This window comes from Gymnoscopelus microlampas (genome assembly GCF_963454915.1).
Source record: "Gymnoscopelus microlampas genome assembly, chromosome: 11".
Classification (NCBI taxonomy): domain Eukaryota; kingdom Metazoa; phylum Chordata; class Actinopteri; order Myctophiformes; family Myctophidae; genus Gymnoscopelus; species Gymnoscopelus microlampas.
Window position 1 is genome coordinate 27,776,089 of NC_139948.1, and position 21,627 is coordinate 27,797,715.

The 21,627-nt window shown below is 42.0% G+C and overlaps 2 protein-coding genes across 2 annotated transcripts; both read right to left on the bottom strand.

The window, feature by feature from the left end:
* Nucleotides 1–55: 55 nt before the first annotated feature.
* On the bottom strand, nucleotides 56–16,517 carry LOC311055841 (heme-binding protein 1-like). The gene is made up of 4 exons (XM_084072108.1): nucleotides 16,205–16,517; nucleotides 7,406–7,565; nucleotides 2,845–3,028; nucleotides 56–1,222 (listed from the first exon to the last, which is right to left on the bottom strand). Exons 1-4 carry the CDS (start codon nucleotides 16,280–16,282, stop codon nucleotides 1,045–1,047), a joined length of 600 nt encoding a protein of 199 aa, XP_083928234.1. The 5' UTR covers nucleotides 16,283–16,517; the 3' UTR covers nucleotides 56–1,044.
* A 2,021-nt stretch (nucleotides 16,518–18,538) lies between these two features.
* On the bottom strand, nucleotides 18,539–21,354 carry fmc1 (formation of mitochondrial complex V assembly factor 1 homolog). The gene is made up of 2 exons (XM_084071865.1): nucleotides 21,180–21,354; nucleotides 18,539–19,113 (listed from the first exon to the last, which is right to left on the bottom strand). The coding sequence occupies exons 1-2, from the start codon at nucleotides 21,306–21,308 to the stop codon at nucleotides 18,910–18,912; spliced, it is 333 nt and encodes a 110-aa protein (XP_083927991.1). The 5' UTR covers nucleotides 21,309–21,354; the 3' UTR covers nucleotides 18,539–18,909.
* Nucleotides 21,355–21,627: the final 273 nt, after the last annotated feature.

Consider the following 21,627-nt stretch of genomic DNA (forward strand, 5'->3'; position numbering starts at 1 on the left):
GGTATTTTACCACGTCTCAAGAATCAATAAACACTAATGAAATCTTAAGCCTCAGAACACCACAGGTATTGACTACACACAAGCGCTTTCTGGAACATCGACCATGTAGAAAAGAAAATAACAGAGAGATAGCCAAGTAATATCCAATTTAAACCTGTCCACCTATTGGCTCCTAAATCAAGAGAAAACATGAACTAATTCTACTTCTATGGCTTAAGTCCTATTTTCTTTTCCAGTGCCCTTTGAGGAAAAAAAATGATTGTGCTTTTTGTCATACACAATATACACGTAAGTATATATATGAGATGTATTTGTCCACAGAAATACAGCTTTTTAACACTGAAATTAACAATTGTTGGAAGAAAAATAGTCTGGATATATAACCGTATTACCAACCCACTGATCATTACCTAGGAGGAAATAGGTCTGTGTCACACCAACCTTAAGTATAATAAGAGCTCTACGAGGAGTCTATCAAGTCATGAGGATAAGCGTTACGTAATTTGAAGTAGAATGAATAATGCACTATATACAGAGATGGATGTCAGGTTCCTTACCTTGCATCACCCACTGTTATCACTAGGATCAACAAAGGCATCCAAGGTTGCTGGGCTAGGCTATACCTTGAGCTAACGACTAAAAACCATTAGTCACGGGCAAACTCTGTACATGTAATATTAAGTTACCACACATCCCCTTTCCAGCAGGTGCAATATAATGCCTGTCTGGCCTTCCATCTTAGACTGAACAGTATAACTTTATAATCTCAATTGTAGTTTCTTCGACATTTCTTTTCCATTATTGTTTATCTTGCGTCTGAAAGGTTTGCTGAGTCAGCCCTCGCGGTGTCGTTTTTTAAAGTGGGAAAATCCAAATTTTCAAAATGCAGACCATTTATGCTCAAAACTCTTGCAAGGTGCCATGTTGCTTAAGCCAGTCCAGTTGTGTTAGACGTACAAGACTACCAGGTGAGTAGGGGTAATTGAGGTTCAGTGAGGAATTCAGCATGACATTGGATTCTGATCTGAATACTGTAATTGATGTCTATGGCTCTTCTTGTAGAAACCACACCTCATTGCGGCGACCGTATGGTTTGAATGGTGGGTCATAGGTACAGCAGAAGTACTGCTTGCGCTGAAAGGGGGCACCCTCCCCCAGGGTGCGTGTCAGACGCAAGGCCTCCGCTCTATAGTCGGCCTCAGCTGCAAAGCCAGGAAACTGCCTGTGAACAGGGAGTAAGAGAGATACCAGGTTACTATTTTATCAATCTAGGAACCTATTTGGTAAAAAAAGGGGAAAAAAATATTTTTCCCGCTTTCTTTTAGCCTTTTGGGGCAACAGCTCCTTTTTTGTGTAGAAACAGGAACTCTGTTTGGCTCCTCCCCTTTCTTAGTCCACTTCCTCCCGGGTGCTTTTGTGTTTATTCCTACTAACAACAACACTACATGTTTAGGGCAGTGGTGCAAGTGGTGTCTTGAGAGTTTAGTATTTTACAGTAGCAAACCGTGAACATGTTTTTGTTCCCATGTATTCACTAAAGAAAACGGTGAGAAGAAAGGGCATTTGTCTGCCTCTAATTTGTGGTTGAATTTATTCTGAGGGTGGGTAAGCCAATCAGAGGCGGAGTAGAAGTGACATCTCACATTGTGTCTTATTTATTTATTCCACAGTATAAACCTGCGTGAATGTTTAAAATGTGTCAATTTGAGAATAAAATGACATAACATATGTACATGTTTCATGAATTTAAAATACAGAAAATACAAGATCTGAAAGTATCTTGATACAAATTACATCTCATTTTTTCAATCCTAGCCAAATACAAATGACAAAATACAAAAAAGTATTTAAAATACGTATTTCAAATGCATGTATTTAAAATACTGCCCATCTCTGGGTGTATGATTGGGGAGCCATTTAATAGGGTAGGTAGTCGACTTATACAGTATATAGTAAGTGCTGTTGCTTTGAATGCCTTGAGTCTATTCCCTGAGGGAGGGGTATTAGGACCAGGAAGGGCCTGGAATGGCGTGCATAGTTTTGCACTGCAAGTAGCATCCCAACCTCTACTTGACATTTTTACCATCTCATGAATGTGTTCGATGTTACTTTATATGCATTGCACTCCAGACTAGAATGCATCCATTATTTATAACAAAAGGGTTCCTATACTCAAAAGGTAGACAAGGTGTACTCAGAGCAAAATCCTCAAGGTATACATTACGAGGTGATGCAGCTTTTGCAGTAATACCGGTGTGCAGACTTTATTTCCTCCTGTTGAACTGCTGTTTGTCCTGCACCTGGGCCACGTGGATGTGCGTGCCCTATCTCTACAATGTGTCCATGTCCCTTTGTGTATAATAATAAGTGTCACATATAATTAACAAGCAGGCATTTTTCTTTCAACCCAGAAACCCACCTTTGGGAAAGTGGACTACTGCACTCTCCTGTACATTGATTATCTAATTGATTATTATCTATATTTAGGGCCCCTTCCCCTGTGTAGACCCTCATACAAGGTGAGCTAATGGAGGCAGAGATGCATGCACTGGGGACTATCCTGGATGACAAGTTGAACTTGTTTTTCTCTTGGTCATGGTGACCATGGTGTGTATTTGTATTAAGTATTGCATATGTATTTACATATTTATTGTTATGTGTAACGTATTACATTGTTGTTGTGGCTGCTGTGTGTCTGTAAATCAAATTGCCTCTTTGGGACATTCAATATTTACGCAAAGTAAATATTGAATGTCCCAAAGGGACTCTACTAATGCTAATATATCACTGAATGAAATAAAATGAAATAAGTCAATTCAATTGAAAACACAAAAGCACACTCACAGCACGTAGACGGTCATGCCAGGCCGCTCTTCAATCTTGATGGCACCGTCAGTGGGAGTAGGAGGACATTTCTGGTAGGGGCCCGGGATCTTCATGCCAACAGCCATACGGCGAGTCAACACCCCGTCATCACGTGGGTACACTGTGATGATGATGGGAGGTGCCATACCCATTTGTTCACTTCCTGACATGGAGGTGTTGAAAGAAAAACAGGAGCAGACAGAGTAAAAAAGAAGGGTGCATATGAAGACGTACAACAACTACCTATAACTATGGTACATAATATTACAATACAAATCATGAGATTAAAGGACAAATTCTATTTTGTTTCCCCTGCGTCTCCCGACATCATTTTGTTACATTATTAATGCTGCTCCCGTGCATAGAGGTTTAATTAATGCAACGCCCATGACTAATTCAAAGTCTAAATACAACCCCTTTGCACCATGCACCTCACTTTGTCCTCAGGTAACTTGCCGTTTAGCTTCCACTATTGGAAGCTAAACGCTTTATAAATACTTCACCTATAAGAAGAAAATACTTCAAGAGAATGTTGCCACAATTACAAGAGTTCTCTTTTAAACGCTTTAGACCTGAGGCCGATTCTAAAAACACCTTCTAAATCCTGACCTAAGTTTTCTGAAAAACTCCAAATATTTATTCAATAATTACCAAACAAATAGGGGTTCCCGCCCTAAATGGGTTAATATACAAGACATTTCCTCGTGTCGACACTTAATGCTGTGTTTTTTTTATTTTAGTTCATATATTTTTTTATTGACAAAATATCAACATTACAATTTCAAAATAACAGGACAAACTGCAGTTGCTGTGTTTGTTTATGGCCGAAGGCTGGTTCTGTTTCGTGATGTCATGCACGTAGCAGCATGTGCTGTGATTGGTCTACTTTTGAGGGAACAGACATAGATACAGATATGGAAACCCTGTTATAAACGGCTTGGCCTTCAACCAAGCCATAAAAATGGTCTCTATTAATCATGAACAACAAAATGGTGCCAAGGCTCTTGTATCTAGTCATATTAACCACATTAACCCTGTTGTGCCTAATAGAAAGAGAATGTGACGTCACACCATTGAAAGTAATAGCTGAAAACCTCCCAAGATGGCGTTACCTGTCCATATGTTTTCAAAAGCAGGAAAAATAGCACACCTACAAGCTCACAACGCAGCAAAATACGATGAATTGTGAGCTTGTAGACTGGCTATTTTCGCTATTTGTCATAAGACAAACTATATATGACTTCAGTGGTTACCCCTGACTACCGACCCACTTCGCCTTGGCCAGCCTCGAAGGAAACAATCCCTCACTTGTAACTTCACTGTCAGACTTTCACATTTGCTAATATAGAAACAAAATGCTAAATTTATAAGAAACAGACTGGCTGTCACAGGGCAGCCTGTGCCCTAAACTATAGAAAAACAGGGACAATACACACACACACACGCACACACACACACGCGCACACGCACGCACACACACACACACACACACACACACACACACACACACACACACACACACACACACACACACACACACACACACACACACACACACACACACACACACACACACACACACACCTAACTACACAGCTGCTTCCAGTTGATTAACATCTTGGGAGTGACTGTGTGTTTGAAGTTTTTGCATGGTGTATTTCCCAATACATTTTAATGTTTGAAGCATTTCTGTTTATTGAATCTGGGGTAGCTAATTGTAATGGTGATCATCTCACCTGTCTCTCTGCAGTGCTGGCATTCCTTTGTTGATTGTGAAGAAGGTGCCAAGCACTGAGGAGGGGTGTTTGTTCATGTTTATTATGTTTTGTATTATACTGAATTATGCATCTTGTGAAGGAATTGGTGCCTGAAATGTGTCTGAACTAGTTTGTAAACATGGATGTAATTGTGTATGTATCTCATGGGCCATGGTTAGCCTGGGTTGAGTTAAATTGATGCCAATTACAAATGTTCTCTTGGTATGACTCACCTGGTATAAGAGGGAGGCTGGAGAGTGTTGTGTTAGTTTGGCTTAGGGTGAGCTAGTGACTATACACCCAGGGAAGAGCCGCCAGGGCCTTTGGTCAGAAAGGGCATAGCCTGTGTTTCAGGTTACCAAGTTCTTGGGTTATTTTTTCTTAGTTAGCTTTCAAGTATTTATTTATACTTTTTTATTTTCGTAAACCTTAGTTTTGCATGGACTGGTGAATAAAAACACCAAAACTGTATTCTTGGACATCGGCTAACCCTTACACTGGCCACTCTCATTTTAGGATAAAAAGCTACTACCGGTATTCTGATTGTAACTGAAAGATTGAACTTATTGTGGTCTGACTTCATGACCTTCATAGAAAAATGCTCCATTATCAGCATTAGAAAAAGATATACCTTTATTGATCACAGGGGTGAAATTCCGTTTGTTTCATCCAGCTGATGGCTGCTAAGATGGTGTTGAATGCTTAAACGTGGCTAAACAGCATAACAACAGCTCCATCGAGAACATCTTGTTCTCAACACCACCCTTCAGAGGGTGGTGCAGACTGCTGAGCACATTGTGGTGCTGAGCACATTGTGGGAGGTGAGCTTCGCTTCCTCCAGGAATTATATGAGAAGCGGTTCATGCACACTGTTCATGCCGCTTCTACCAACACAGCCATGCATCAAGAGCAGTACCACCAGATTTCTGAACAGTTTAGACCAGGGGTTCTAAAATATATTTTTGATATTTGTTTATTGGTCAAAAAATCTTATACCACAACCCCATATTATGAGGAAAATGTTTTGCCGGTTCTTTTCATATTTCATGCTGATTGGCTAAGATTGACTTCTACTCCCTGGCCTGGCGGAGACCTTCTAGTTAGTCCTAAATTCTTTACCATTTAAACATTCCATCCCTAATGATCATGTTGAGCACAAGGGGGGAGTATTTAGGGGTTAAATGTGTTGCTGAGGGACACTTCAACACTGGGGCTAGAGGGGGCAAACCTTCTGATTCGCAGACGGCCTCTCAGATTCTGATCATCTGTGTTGAACCTGTCATAGGGAGGAGTGACGCAACATGCTGCTAGAGACAGAATGCAATGGAGAGCCCTCATTGAAGCCTTAGTAAGTAAGTCTCAGATTCTGAAACCTCAACTACTGCTGCTTATTAGTATCAGAATATTCATTACGGGGAATCCGGCTGGCACAGGGGAACCGTTCCTCCTGTCCACCTCTGCGGAGACTAGGGGTTTGTGCCAGATGGTGCATCCGGCTTGGGCAGGCACTCCAATGAACTAAAGTGGCTGTGTTCAAGGGTGGGAAGCCGGCAGGGAAGGATGATCTCTGTCGCTGCACTAGCAACTCCTAGAGGTAAGGTGCCTGTTCTGCAGGGAGAATAACTAGGTTGATTTGCGTGTTCCTCCTCATGTATTACGCCTTCCTGGTGAAACTCCTCACTGTCAGGTGAACATAAGTGGCTGAGGACTTCATGTGATAATCGAAGGAGACGTGCTTGTCCACAATGTTGAGTGGACAAAGCTTATGAGCCAGATTAAAACCTGTGATTGAATGTAGTCATTGCTAATTACAGATTCCTATGTATTCTAGTACCTTGTTATTCTATATACTTGGTATTAAGGTTTTCATGACAGTGAGGAGTTTCACCAGGAGGACAACACATGCAGAGGTACATGGTATTCTTCCTAGTTCCACACTCCACAGAACAGGTGCCCTAGCAACCTATAGGAGTTGCTAGTGCAACGACACAGATCATCCTCCCTGCCCAGCTTTCCTTCCACGAATATGGCCAAGAGTTTTGTGAGCAGGTACTTTACCCCTGTACCACCCAAGCGCACTGTGATCACATGGTTTACAGATTTTATTGATGAGTAAATAAAGAAATGGTGTGTGTCTACTAGCCAAATTCTAACCTCACTCATTCCAACAGCCCAGAGAAACTTACTATCTACCAAAAATGTAACTATGTCCACTGTGAAATGATGTCATGAGGCTCCCTATAGCCCTTCAGTGTCTTAGTCAAGGACATGGTAAGAGGACACTTCTTCTTCTTCTTTCGTGTATCGTCGCCATATGTCCAGCTCAGTGTCTTAAAGCCACGCAAGATGACACTGGAGTGGGGACATACAATATTGGGATCTGCAGTTTCACCAGATATATGCATACAGTATATCTAAACTTCAATACTGTAGCTCCATTTGGAGCTACAGTACTCTAGCAATGATTAGGGTTATTTTAGAGGGTCAACTAAGGCAGTAGTTCAATACTCTGGTTGGCTCAACATGACACCTCTGTGAACGCAGAATGTGTGCGCAACCAAGAAGTCATTAAATTGTTATGTTATTTATCAGCTGACTATACTGTTTTGCTGATTAGTGATGAAAAATGAGAGCCCTGCTAGTTTTCATTTTCTATGTTTTAGTAGTACCATGTGACTGACTGGCTCTCTCTGGCAATGTCTTTATTGCATTATGTGTACAATTGATGCCTGCGGCAGGGGATGGATGGCGTGACCTTGCATTTGCAAGGTGCTCTCTCTTACCACAATCCACACCATCCTCCTTGGTCGTGTTGCTCCCGCCAACGTACGTCAGCAGCCTCCTGATCAACTCCCCCGTCACTTGGTCAAAGTTCCTCCCCTCGGAGTATATTGTGATGTATTTCGCAGCATCATACCGCCGCACCTCGTATTGAACACCGTCCTGTGGAGGAATCACAGTGAGCGGACGAAGACGTTCAGCAGGCAAACCATAACTACAACACACATACATGCCCATAGTTACACACACATGGAAGCAAGCAAGCAGGCAGGTACGCTTGAATGTTCAGCTGAGAGGTGGTTTGTGTGCTTACGCATGAGCATGCGCACACACGCACGCACACACACACACACACACACACACACACACACACACACACACACACACACACACACACACACACACACACACACACACACACACACACACACACACACACACACACACATACACACTTACTGTACGCACTAGTGATGAGCGGGCCGACCCGTAACCCGCGGGTCAACCCGCGGCACGGGTGGGTCGAGTCAGGATTTCAGAGGCAATTATGCGGGCTGCAGGTGAGCCGCTCTCACACGCAAAAAAAATAAATATCACATGCTCTTGTTTTGTCTTTATTCCTAACAAGAATAAGAATAATAACAATAAAACAGTTTGAATACACTTGGGGTGTATACTTGAAGATTATTTTCCTTCATGATTTTACGTTTTTTTCTTTTTTACCGCGGGTCGCGGGGCGGGTTGAGCCATAGATTTATATATGGTTCGCGGGGCGGGTTGAGGCGGGTTGGGTTCCGTGGCGGGGCGGGTCATGAAAAAACCCGACCCGCACATCACTAGTACGCACAGTATGAGCAAACATATACAGTCAAACCCTCAATCCTGTTGATTTATATATTTGTAACTCTTGAGTGTACAAATGTAACCAAATAGACCCTATGGTCGGGTCCATGGACCACTGTCCACATACTGAACAATCCTCTGTGTTCATGTATCTATTTGTAACTCTGAGAGTGTACAAATGTAACCAAATGGACCCTATGGGTCCATTCCAGTTAAATTAGCTTAACTTAATTTAGCTGTTCTCTTCCTGAGGATGAGCGTAGGAGGGAGGTGAAGCTGAAATGCGATTCATCTCTGATACATTCATGTTGAGTTGACAATCTGCTCAGAGGGACAGATGCTTGGCACTGGCCGGGTTTGTGTTCGGGGCTTAATTGTGTCAGTTTCCATTGTGTGTGTGTGTGTGTGTGTGTGTGTGTGTGTGTGTGTGTGTGTGTGTGTGTGTGTGTGTGTGTGTGTGTGTGTGTGTGTGTGTGTGTGTGTGTGTGTGTGTGTGTGTGTGTGTGTGTGTGTGTGTGTGTGTGTGTGTGTGTGCGCGCGCGCGCGTCCGTGTGTGTGTGTGTGTGTGTGTGCTTGAGAAGAACACAGGGTACAGACAAATGTCCATGCACTGGATGGAATTGCAGATCAAACATTTATGTTGATTTGAGTCCTCTGCTCACACAGCCCTGTAGGGTTCAATCAACCTAAAGAGAATAATGGGCCTGGGATGCATCTTACGTAACATTAACATTAACACACACACACACACACACACACACACACACACACACACACACACACACACACACACACACACACACACACACACACACACACACACACACACACACACACACACACACACACACACACACACACACACACACACACACACACACACACACACACACAGGGTTAATGTGATGGACCAGATTTGCATCACGTTATCTAGTGGGGTTAATGTGGAGTAGAGTCAGGACCTAACACACACATACACACACTAATGGGGTTAATGTGATGGACAAGAGTCGCATCACATTATCTAGTGAGGTTAATGTGGAGCAGAGTATCTCCTCTAGTACTACACAACGGCTACAATATGCTTAGAATCCCGTCCACTGAGAACAAATTTGCCTCTGAGAGTGTAAATGGCCCCACATTCTCAGAGGTAAATGGACGCTGAGGATGTTCCTTGGCATATGGATGCTTAGCATGTCTGTTTTAGATTCAGATGTCAGATTGCCTGTATTTGCACTTCATACATAAAAACAAAAACAAAACGTTCATCAAGGGCGTTTCCAACTAAAACGCCCCTGATCAATACAGTGCAAAAGTACATAAATGTACTAAACAAAATGGTTATAAAATGATCATTATAGTTAAAGGTAGGCCTACTGTGATATTGTTTGTTGAAATAAGTGCTACTAGCTCTATATTCTGATTATAATCATTGCTATTTGTATTGTATTGTATTTGTATTTGTATTGTATTTGTTCAGTAACCGGATTATACCGGTGTCAATTTATCTTATGTGGATTATGCAGTCGACACGCGCTGACTTATTTTTTGTGTTTTTCTCGCCCCTTAACTAACGTCCATAGTACTGTATATCACGTACACTATACATCTGCTGCTATAATCACGCACCTTTATATCTTTACCTCAGGCACTGTGTAAATATGTAGATAATTTGTTTGTTTCCTTGATTGAGCTCTCTTCCCCCTTGCCCTCCCCCTTCTTCTTCTTCTTGCCTTTCTTTTTTTTCTATGGAAATAACAAACGATAGAACTTGCACAAAAACGAATTTCACCCACTTTTTTAAACTTCTGTAAACCTGTGATGTGACAATAAAGCTGATTCTGATCCCGGTCTCTCCAGCTCTTTACAAAACTGAATATATGTTCAGGTCTATCTTCAACTAAGATATTTAATGTAGAGCAAAAACAGAAACGTAGTACTCCGGTCAACCACGTACAGAGTTTAAGTGGTTAATAGGTCCATATCTTCATGAACACAGTAGTAGGTAATTACATGTTATCCAGAGGTTTTAACATGTGACAGGTGGCCAGGCTCCTGCATAGTAATTATCAAGCGTTGCTCTTTACGGCATGTCACTGGGGCCACCATTAGCATTGCATAAAGGTGACATACAAAGACAACCAGTCTAAGTTCAGTAAAGAAAGGCAATTAGGATTGTCATTGTGTGTGCACATTTGTCTGTTGTTTGTTTGTGTCTTTGTTTGTTTGTGTGTTTGTGTGTTTGTGCGTGCTTGCGCATGACTGTGTGTGTGTGTGTGCATGGGTGCGTATGTGAGTTCATTCATGCGTGCGTGTGGGTGCTGCTACATATCTTACTGTATATAATGATTGCTCTGCTCTGATTTAGGTTGACAAGAGGCACAATCAAGCCGGAAACTTTGAAATTATCTTGTCATCGCACATCCTGATAAAAATAATCTCTCTCTCTATAATAAAACTCTCTGTAATGAATTAATTAATTTGTTTACTTTATTCAACATTGACATGACAAATCACACAAACCTCTGATTTTGTGTGTGTGTGTGTGTGTGTGTGTGTGTGTGTGTGTGTGTGTGTGTGTGTGTGTGTGTGTGTGTGTGTGTGTGTGTGTGTGTGTGTGTGTGTGTGTGTGTGTGTCATCTGTATTCTATGTCCCTTTTAATTAAGCCCCTAAGGTGTTGGAGTCAAGCTGGCTCGCCACCATGGATCAGGTGACATGCTCTGATTTCAATACCTGACACCAATCACGTCCAGAGATTTGACAATACTTAAAGCGTGGTCTTTCAAGTATGACTTGTGATTGTGGTTTCACTTTTCTCCTGTCACAGCTCTGTATAGTGACATAAATATGACATTGTCACTAGAAAGGTGCACTCCCCGGAGCGCAGATCTCCGCCAGGCCGGGTTGGCTACCCAGAGCCAGCAAACTTTGGAAGTCAATATAGGCAATTGGAATGGAATATGACAAATCTGACTGATACACCCTGATCACATGACTCCGGAGAGGTTTTGACTGGTCTCAGCATTCTTTTTTGCCTTTCTGTTTCAAACAGTAGTTATTTTATTTTGTGTCAGAACAGATTTCAGCTACTTCCATCTGGCAAGCGGTACCGCAGCCTAAGGGCCCGGACCAGCAGGCACTCAGACAGCTATTTCCACCAGGCAACCAGATTTATGAACAACAGACATTAAAGGCATGTTGCATAAATATATTTATTATAACTGAATTCAGCGGTGTGTTATTTCTGGGTAATGACCGCTGAGCTCAATAACAGATCTCTGTCTAAATCAAAGACTCAGAGCACCTGCTGCGCCGTTTGATTTTATGCTGTATCCACACGGCAGCCATGTAAACAAACGCACAATGTCAATCTTTTACAGATGTAAATGACATTGTGCGTTTGTTTACATGGCTGCCGTGTGGAAACATTTGAAGCGAGAAATAGATAATGCAGTAACTGATCAAGTCATTTGATCAACACTTCCTGTTGTTTTCCGCGGCGACCGTATTGGACGGACGGCCGCACATGGCATTAATGGAATACACTCATTACCATAATACCGTAAACAAGGAAATACTTAATTTTGTAGTTACTTTTGGGTCAATGTGTCAATTTATTTATTAAGTAGCCGTGTAATAATTCATCTAATGACCCTGTCAGGGTTTATTTCTCAGGCTTTTGGTTTATGTGCTCAGTATGGAGAGGAGCGCTCCTGTATTCATCCTATTTGCGTGTGGTGTGTGTGACAACCCCAGTCATTTACGACCCGGCATTGAAGCATGTCAACGTCTGTGCGAGTGCTATGGATTACCAAAGCGGCCTTCAGCCTATAAAAGGATGTCTGTGGACAGGGCCGCTAAATTGAAGTCCTTTTTAACTTTGTAGTGCTGCCTGTTCTGCCGTTCTCTGTGTGGCATTGTGTTTAGCCGCCAGCTGAAAGCGCGGCTCTGTATTCACTCTGACTCTGACCCGACAGATTTCCGACATGTATTCAACACTTTTATTGGCTGTCGTTTAAGCCAATGGGCGCTCTCGTCCTCCCAAGCTATGGGACTAGACACGCCTCTCTCAGTGGATTCGTCTGAGCGCTAGCCGAATTTGGCTAATAGTTAGCTTGTATGCTTGTATGATGTTACTAACTGTTTTTAGCCAAACGCGGTAATGTCCACTCTCCATTAGTTCTCGACGCAAGTAGGGATGGAGCTCAAAAACCGGGTACATTATATACCCGGGCATGAATTTATCGAGACCCGGGTATCGATAAGCTTTAGCCTTGTCGAGCCTGTTATCGAGTGCAGCGGCCCCTGACGTCATGTCTAAACTATCAAAACAAGAGGCGATCAAGAAATAAATCTAATCACTCACGCTGGCACAAACATGTTGGTCTAAAAGTGTATTGATAGATGCAAGTTGTGCCAAACAGCGCTGCCCGGGTTAACAAGGAAGAGGAATTTTATTGGCTCACTACATCACTATTTTAAGGGGGCTGTAAGCGTCCATTTGGTTCCATTTGTACACTCGGGTGGTTGCGTCGTTGTTGTGTTTACATGTGCGGTGCAGCGGTGAAACTGCACCGAACGAGTGAAACGCTCAAAAGTTTCACTCGTCCTCTTCTACCCAAGGTAGCAAGTCTCCGTTGACAATTTTAATTATCCAATTGATAATAATCCGTTTGGGATCTCCCTGTGAATGAATAACTAGTGTTGCTGAGCGTGTCCGTCCCTCAGTCTATCGTTGCCGAAAATGGCAGATCTACAAGCTCACAACGTGGTGCGAACAGACGCAGTGTGAGCTTGGAGATCGGCTATGTTTGGTGCGTGACACCGTCGTACGATGAAGTATAAATTGCGCTTTTAAAGTGACAGTACACAAATTAACCGTTTCTTCAATATTATTTTCCAAAAGTAAAAAGGTCACTTGCCTTCTGTCTGTTACTCTGTAAAGTACTGTATTTGAAGGCCCTAGTAAAATGTAGTGCGAGTGATATATTTTGGTTAAAACAAAGAAAAAATAAATATGCATTTTTTGTTATAAAGAGTTGAAGAGACATGGAGATTTTATAGTCATTATTACAGTACTATTCATAATATAAAGCCATTTAACACTTATTGCACATTATATGAATGGTTGTTTTAATGATAGGCAACAATATTTTTAACTTTTGTCATTTTAATTTCAGATAGTTGTCAGCCACAAACACACACACACACACACACACACACACACACACACACACACACACACACACACACACACACACACACACACACACACACACACACACACACACACACACACACATCCTTTATATTGGTAGCCAACCGATGAACCTCTCTGTTGAGTTATTTTGGTTGCATTGGAATGGCTGAGATTTCATTTTAAAGACCACTTTTACATTTTGTGCTGCAGATTGGGGCAAAAAAAGCCTGCCGCTGGCGGCTATATTATGACTTTAGTCATTTCTTGTTTTGTATACTGTTAGCCCCGAAGCTAAGGCCATCCAGCAGCTACTCAAAACCATGACAACAGATTCCATAGCCCGTGGCATGCGCAGGGACTCCAAATCTCTGGTGTTTACACAAAAAGAATAACAATAAACAACTAAATTTTGAAAAAGTGACAAATGGCGTGGTTCGTGACTGTCTTCATATGCTAATGGTCAATGGCCCAGTGCAAGGTCACTTGCGGGAGGGAGGGAGAAACATGCAGATCAGACAGACTGACAGACAGAGGTTCCTTAAATGTATAGTAGGACATACTATGTGTGTGTGTGTGTGTGTGTGTGTGTGTGTGTGTGTGTGTGTGTGTGTGTGTGTGTGTGTGTGTGTGTGTGTGTGTGTGTGTGTGTGTGTGTATGTATATATATATATATATATATATATATATATATATATATATACATACATACATACATACATACATACATACATACATACATACATACATACATACATACATACATACATACATACATACATACATATATATATATATATATATATATATATAGCACACTCTGGTCACGACAGAGTGTGCTATGATTATTGTATATTTACTGTAGTTTCTACCTTTTCTAGAACCTAGAGAACCTACCTTTTCTTTCTTAGCTAATCTTAAATATATTACTTTTATTGTTGCTACAATGTCAAGGAGCTGAAACCAAAACAGTTCTACCAGTATGTGATGTACTGAATAAAAATCTTCTCTTGAATCTCTCTCTCGGTGCATGGGTAAAGGTGTCTGATTGGGTCACTTGATTCCCTGAATGTGTGGTCAATTGAGCTGGCAGCTCTTTGTTTCCATCTGTCTAGCTTTGTCTCCTGTCAAAAGGTAGACATTAGCCAAGCTCTTGAAACCCAATATACAGAAGCATGTCAAACAAATCCGATTTCAAAGCTTGCATGTACCATGACTATATACGATTATACACACGGACGCAGTAGGTTTCGGGAGCATATAGGCATAATCTTGAAATGGCAATTAGGTACTGCTTCAGTTAACAGTACACATGGTTGGGCCCACTGGAATGCGCACATGCACAGACAAACACAGTTGCACTCATGGTGCACATACGCACGCACGCACACACGCACGCACGCAAGCACACACACACACACACACACACACACACACACACACACACACACACACACTCTCTCTCAAACATTCAGAAACACAGACACAAAGGGGGGGGGTAAACAAAATGGTAACAAAGAGGTAGGGGAGAGAGAGAGAGAGAGAGAGAGAGAGAGAGAGAGAGAGAGAGAGAGAGAGAGAGAGAGAGAGAGAGAGAGAGAGAGAGAGAGAGAGAGAGAGAGAATGACTGACAGACACAGAGGGCATGACCTTGTTCAATCTTGAGTGATCTCAGTGTCCTACTACGTCATTCCCCTAATTACCTAAATGGTTAGTGTGTCAGAATACATGACTTCACATTTGAGCTCAAGATTTATCTTTAAACACACAGGAGACAGACAGACGCATGCACACGTGCGTGCGTGCGCGCGCACACACACACACACACACACACACACACACACACACACACACACACACACACACACACACACACACACACACACACACACACACACACACACACACACCTGAATCTGTACATACTGTACATGTATGTATACAGGAAAAGACATATGCCTTATCAGTGAGATATGTGGCACAGCATCTCACACTAAAAGAATAGACGATGCATGATACAATAGCCTACATGACATGTCAAAATATTATTGTATAGAGGTTAATAGCCTGTTCTGTTAATTGTTTATGTATTTTCTTTTTGGTCCCAAGATAAATGTTTGCATAGTTTATATGCCAGTTGCCCTGATATATACACCCCACTTAGCTCTGGAGCTCATGGAGTTCTCCTTCTAATGGACCAGAGCTACACCCCACTGTGACAAAGCAGGAGCCTCATAGGTCACAAGCAATTAACTGGACAGACTGTCAATCATGGGTTATATGGGTGTGCTCGTTTAAGGAATTAAAGCTCCAAAAACTATTGAAAAAAACATTATTGTATGCTTTACATGTAGTAGGATAAAGGATATGCCCACATTTGTACATTTTCGTCTATGTAATGGGTTTTAGATTGACTTTTATTATGCTTTTTTAAAGGTTTGATGTTTTATGTTGCACTGCAAGTGGCTGAGGGGAAGTTGGGGAACGGTATTTCATATTCTTTATGTAAGTAATAGGAAATTGACAAATAATTATTCTAATTCTGACATTGACAGTTATCTTTCTGCCTCGGTCAGTGCATACTTGCAAAAGAGTCTCAATGTATTTACTGGTCATAAAGGCTATATAGGCTATCCAATCGCAAAGACATTAAGAAAACGACGCATTAAGTAAGCTACAAGTCAAATCTTATTACCAAAACTATAGCCTATGTGTAAGTTGGGAGGAAGGCTATGATGTGGTATCAGCACAAATGCCTACCTTTGTGTCATTGCTGAGCAATTTATATTCCGTCTCATCGATGTTTCCGAAGACGGAATTCTTTATCATCCCAAACATGTCTTCTTTAGACAGGTCACCTCTCCTCTCCGTGTACTGCCCCTTTACACCTGTTCTCTATGGTGGTCGTTGCACTTCTTCTAAAAACAACTTGTTCTTAACAGACAGTCCTCCTACTTTGTTGAAACCTTGGGACTATAATCCAGATGTTTAGCAAAGACCAATTTATCCTCCAAGGATATGTGCGCAGTTTGTTCCAGTTAATGCGTATACACTATGTTATTAATACCCCCTCTTTTTCATATAGCCTACAACAGTTTCGTTTCTAAGATAATTACGTTTAAACAACTGACTTTTCTGTTCTGTGTCAAACGTAAGCGTTTAAACAAATGACTTCTCTCTCCTCTATCAAACCAAACGGAGTAGTAGCAGCATCCAGTTTGACCAGCGGTGGCCCCGCCTTCCCCCTCTCCTCATTCGCTCTTAAATGTACCTCTTATCCACTTGACAACCACTTATATATTACCGCCTATCAATCATACTGTATAAACACTTTGCAATGTTATGCCAACGGAGACATTTTCCACGACTTAGTTTGTTTATTTACATGAATTGACCTATAGGTTCGGGTTGCACTAGCCTACATAAAAAATGTATGTTAAACTTGAATGGCTAATGAGGTGCAGGGACGTGTGACTGTAAACTCATGTCTTCCTATTTCCTATGTCCAAGAAAACGTCAAGTTGGCCAACATTAGGTGGCAATCAATAGGCTTAGCCTACATCCTTTGTTTCCCTCTTGCTTTATGTATGTCAGTATGCATGCACAAAACAGTGGGGTACAGATATGCGTGTGCATTTTCGGATTTTAATGCAATATAATTTGACACTAGCTGTTGGTTTGTCAGTATGCATTGGATTTGCATTCCAGAACTCAGCATGTGTGCGTTTTTGTGTTGGTCCTGCAGCTGCGCAAGTGCGCATGTGTGCCACCATGTGTCATGTGTATGCTGCTTAGCTTCAGGGATGATCTATTTAAATTCAGACTGAAAGCAACGTTAGTCACCATTGGAGAACAGGAGGAAACAGAAAAAGCACATGGGAAAAAAAGCTGTATTGTGCTGTGTGTGCACAGCAGAGCAAGATATATATATGAGAGGTTTATATGGGGAAGAGGAAACAGTTCCAGGGAATACAGAATGTAAGCACTCAATAAAAATAATAATTAAGTCGGGCAGCAAGAGGGGCATCGTCACAGACCTACTCAATAGCCTACCACATATTACAAACCCACTGGGCAGTGGGGATAGAAAACAGATGGTAGCTTTATGCTATGGAGTGGACTTCAATTTGATACCGTTTAAGGGCATGAAAATAGGTTTTGGATTCAATGTAATTATCATAAGTGTAGTCCTACATGAGAAACAGATTCAGGAGGTGGCTTTTAAATGTTAGAGGAGCTTGCTTGTGGCCTAAAGACTCCTGGTCAGATACCCCAGACTGTCAGGAAAAATCTGCGCAGGAAAGTGCAACACTCACCCACCCTGCTCCCAGGTGTGATTGTGAATGTATAACTAGTATGCAGGAAATTGCTGAAAAAGAGAATGCATGCTCAGTGAACCTATGTGGATAAATAAAGGTTAAAGTGCAAATGTATTCAAACTATGTTGGTAGACTACTCAAATCAGACCCCAAACTAGCTTCTCTACCTATGGTTCAAGAGTTATAGGCCAAAACATGAAGCACCATTATAGCGCCTCCATGAGGCAGAGTTGAAAATGTTGTGTGTAGGTTCTTCCTTGGCCTACTGGTAGTGTGCATGCAAAGTTCACACTGATCGGTCCTACAATGTCCCAAGATTACTTGCTCACAGTCTCATAGACAGACAGTCATGGAGTGAAAACATAATCCCCACCCCCAGAGCGGCTGGAGGTGGGGATTAGTGGCGTTTCCGTACAACAGTAGCGTTTGTGTCACTGTTGGTTGATTGCAGCATCACCTCTGGCTAAAACATGAAGCACATTTTTGTGAAAGGTCAAAAAAACTTTAATAGCTCACATGCATATTACATTTCTCAATTACACACAAATGCTTGATTTCTAGCTGTTGAATCATTTGTGTCGTCCTCAAAAATGCCTACTGCCTAATTGGCTAAATTAACCATTTACCTTATAACCTCTGACCAAATACAATCAGAATGCTGCCATTTTCTCAGATGTCATATAAGGAAATAAAGATAAATATAATATTATTATTATAAACTATTATTGTGTTATCACAACACATGGTCCCAACAAACAAAACAACCAAAAACAGATTCAATGAAACAGTCACACATACTTTAATGGGACAGAGGAGTCAAAATGGAAATGTATTTACATGATTTTACAGTCACTGCTGTGCAGCCAGAAGGAAACCGGACCAGTTTCACAATTAATGCCAGTCCTTGTCTTAATTAAAGTCGCCATGTCTTCTCTGCCAATCTCTCTCTGGGTATCGATGGCATGATCTCCAGTCTACAGCTACTGTACACCAGAACTAGATCCATTCCCTTCTATTAAATCAAGGGACAAACCTACTGTTTCTGTTGTGGCAGGAAAGATCAATCAATCTTGGAGAAGTAACTGAATCCATTTATACGGTGTAATTAGACCCAGTACAGCCACCTTCTTAACTTCTAACACCTTCTCATTTCTCCCAGCCTTTGCCCCCTGGTTGAGTGGGCAACCTGAGACCCACTAGGCCAGCCACTTCTTCACGGCTGCGCTCCCCCTTGGCGTGGTAGAGGTTATGCAAGGCCATGTGGTTCCTGGTTGAAGCCAACAGACAGAGATAGGTGTGTGAGGCATGAAGAGCCTCCTGCTGGGCACGGCAGTACCTCTGTCCTGTTACCTGTAAGGGGAGGGAGAAAAGATGGTCACGCCAAACAAAAGTAACCTAAATCTACAGAGCTCATGCATGTTGCAAATTAATCACGAAAGATCACTTGACATGAGTGGTGGTATTTAAGATGGTCAAGGAGACAGTGCCCTCAATACCCTCATACCTGTAGAACTCACTTTGGAGAAGTAGTTCTACTTCTCCAAAGTGAGTGACACCCACAGCCACTAGAGGGAGCAACCATGATCTGGTACCACCCAAATTTAGAACAAACATGGGAAAGTTCTCATTCTACTGCTCTGCCACCAAAATGTGGAATGCCCGGACACCATCCATTACAGGATAATACTGGTTTCTTTTTAAATTGGTCTGAAAAATCTTCTACCAGGAGACCACAAGGGGAGTGTTGGAGCCAAAATGCCTTTCTGTTTATTTTGTTTTTGTTTTCTTTAATTGAATGGTGTGGCCTTGGTAATGACTGACGTCATGTCAATCAGCCGGTGATTGACACGGGTGGTTACTATGGGAACCATGATATAGAAGTCAGGGGGTGATTGTAGGCAGGTGTGCAATGGGAAAAGCCACACAGTTTTCGACCGTGCTATGTCAAGACGTACCAGGACGGCGTTCGTGTCTGTGTATGAGTTTGTGTGTCATGCTATGGATAATTTGTGTTAATAAATGGATTGACATATCCAAAGATAAATGCACTCTCTGGACATTGAATGATTTGCACGCGTCAAACTAAACGTCAACCCAGTTGCCCCTCGCAGGAGTACCTAAAGGTAAAGGGCTCTACAGGGAGATTAATGTAATTATTATTTTGTATGCTATGTTGATGAATTCAATACATAGGACCACAATGGAAAGAAGTCCCCAGGACTTTTTTTGTGTTATCCTTTAAGCTTTAATGACTTACTTTTCAACCGGCTGTTTACATTTCTGACTAATAAAGTATTCTATCAATCAAAAAGTCACTGTCACAAAAAACGCAGGTTGTGCAATGAACGGTCTGAAACAACTTCGCGTGCGACATCTAGTGGCTATATGTCATACTGTTCTAATAACTCAAAACAATTGTGTTAGTTAATGACGTAACGTTAATCAATTAACAACTTCATCATGCGATTGGCTCCAAGTTCCTGCGAATTGAAACCTAACGTAATGAAGTCACAAGAATTCCGTAAGTTCCGTTAAAGATACAACAGTTAGTAGTCTAATATGTGTCAAATCAATGTTGTGCCATGTTGAGTCGGATTCGGTTCTAGTAACTTAGGGAAGCAACTTGTAAATGTTGCCAGCTTTCTGGTTGTCAAGACAGTTAGCTGAGTGTTTATTGACACTACGCCCTGAGCAAGTGAGAATGATGGTCACTCTAGACAGTCACCTTCAGGGTTGCCATGTCCGCTTATTATAAGCGACGTTGGGCTTGTTTTTCTGTAAAGTTGCTTGTGAATACTGGTGGTTGCGGTTTTTAGGGCTTGTTTCTAAAGTGTAGTTGCTTATTTGGGCTTGTTTCCTACTGTTGTTTAAACCAGTGGTTCTCAATCATTTTCATGTCAAAGACCCCCCCCCAATTGTATGTATTATTTGTCTGCGGACTGAGTCTGAGAATATTTTGTGCCAGGGATCTGTGCATCAGATTTGTGTTAGAATACTACACATTTTAATCCCCCCCCCCCCCCTGACTGTCATGGGCATACCATGACAGACGAGCGTCATGTGAACCATGGCTAAAACTGCTCATGTAGCCTAGTCGCTTACTCGCTTGACCCTATTGGAAAAATCTGGCAACACGGGTCACCTTGCCTGACTGTGTCGTTGAGCAGACGTAGTGTACTGTTGTTGTTAGTCAAATGTTATATACACAATTGCAGTTACGTGAGCTGTAACTACACGTTAAATTGCTCTCGAAAAACACAAATGGCCCAAGAGGGGGAACCACTTTACAGAAGCAAATAAAACTGTCAAGTGTGTACTACATGCTCTGTGCTGCTAGCTTTCTAGTACCTGCCTGGCTGGCTGTTGTTAGCTAACTGCTACCCTGTGCGTACAGTCATTATTCGTTGGAGACTCACCTCGTTTTTACGAAACTGATCCATAACATAGTTATAAGCCAGTGATTGTTTATAAGTTGGCCCCTGGATCGCCCGCAACTCCTTCAAGATTCCACGGCACGCTCTGAGAGGGGAGGACAGCGCCGCCATGGTTGTCTGTGTTGTTCAGAGTGACTATGCTTATGCTACTAGCCAGTGTTGCCAGATGTTGTGGTAGAAACAAGCAAAAAAGAAGCGAGCCTGTAGTACAGATAATCGGCTGGTTGTTTAGAACCGGACTCAAGAGCCGCTGTGAGGCTTCACTGGGTTGTAAATCCAGCTACTCGTCCTTGGGTCTGTGATCTGTGTTTAACTGGCTAGTAAGGTGATTAATCCGTCTGGTATTGATGCTGGTTACTCTGGAAGGGTTTAAGGCTGATTCGAGTGTGAGTGTCGGTGAAGAGTGAGCCTAACCATAGCCTCCAGGGTC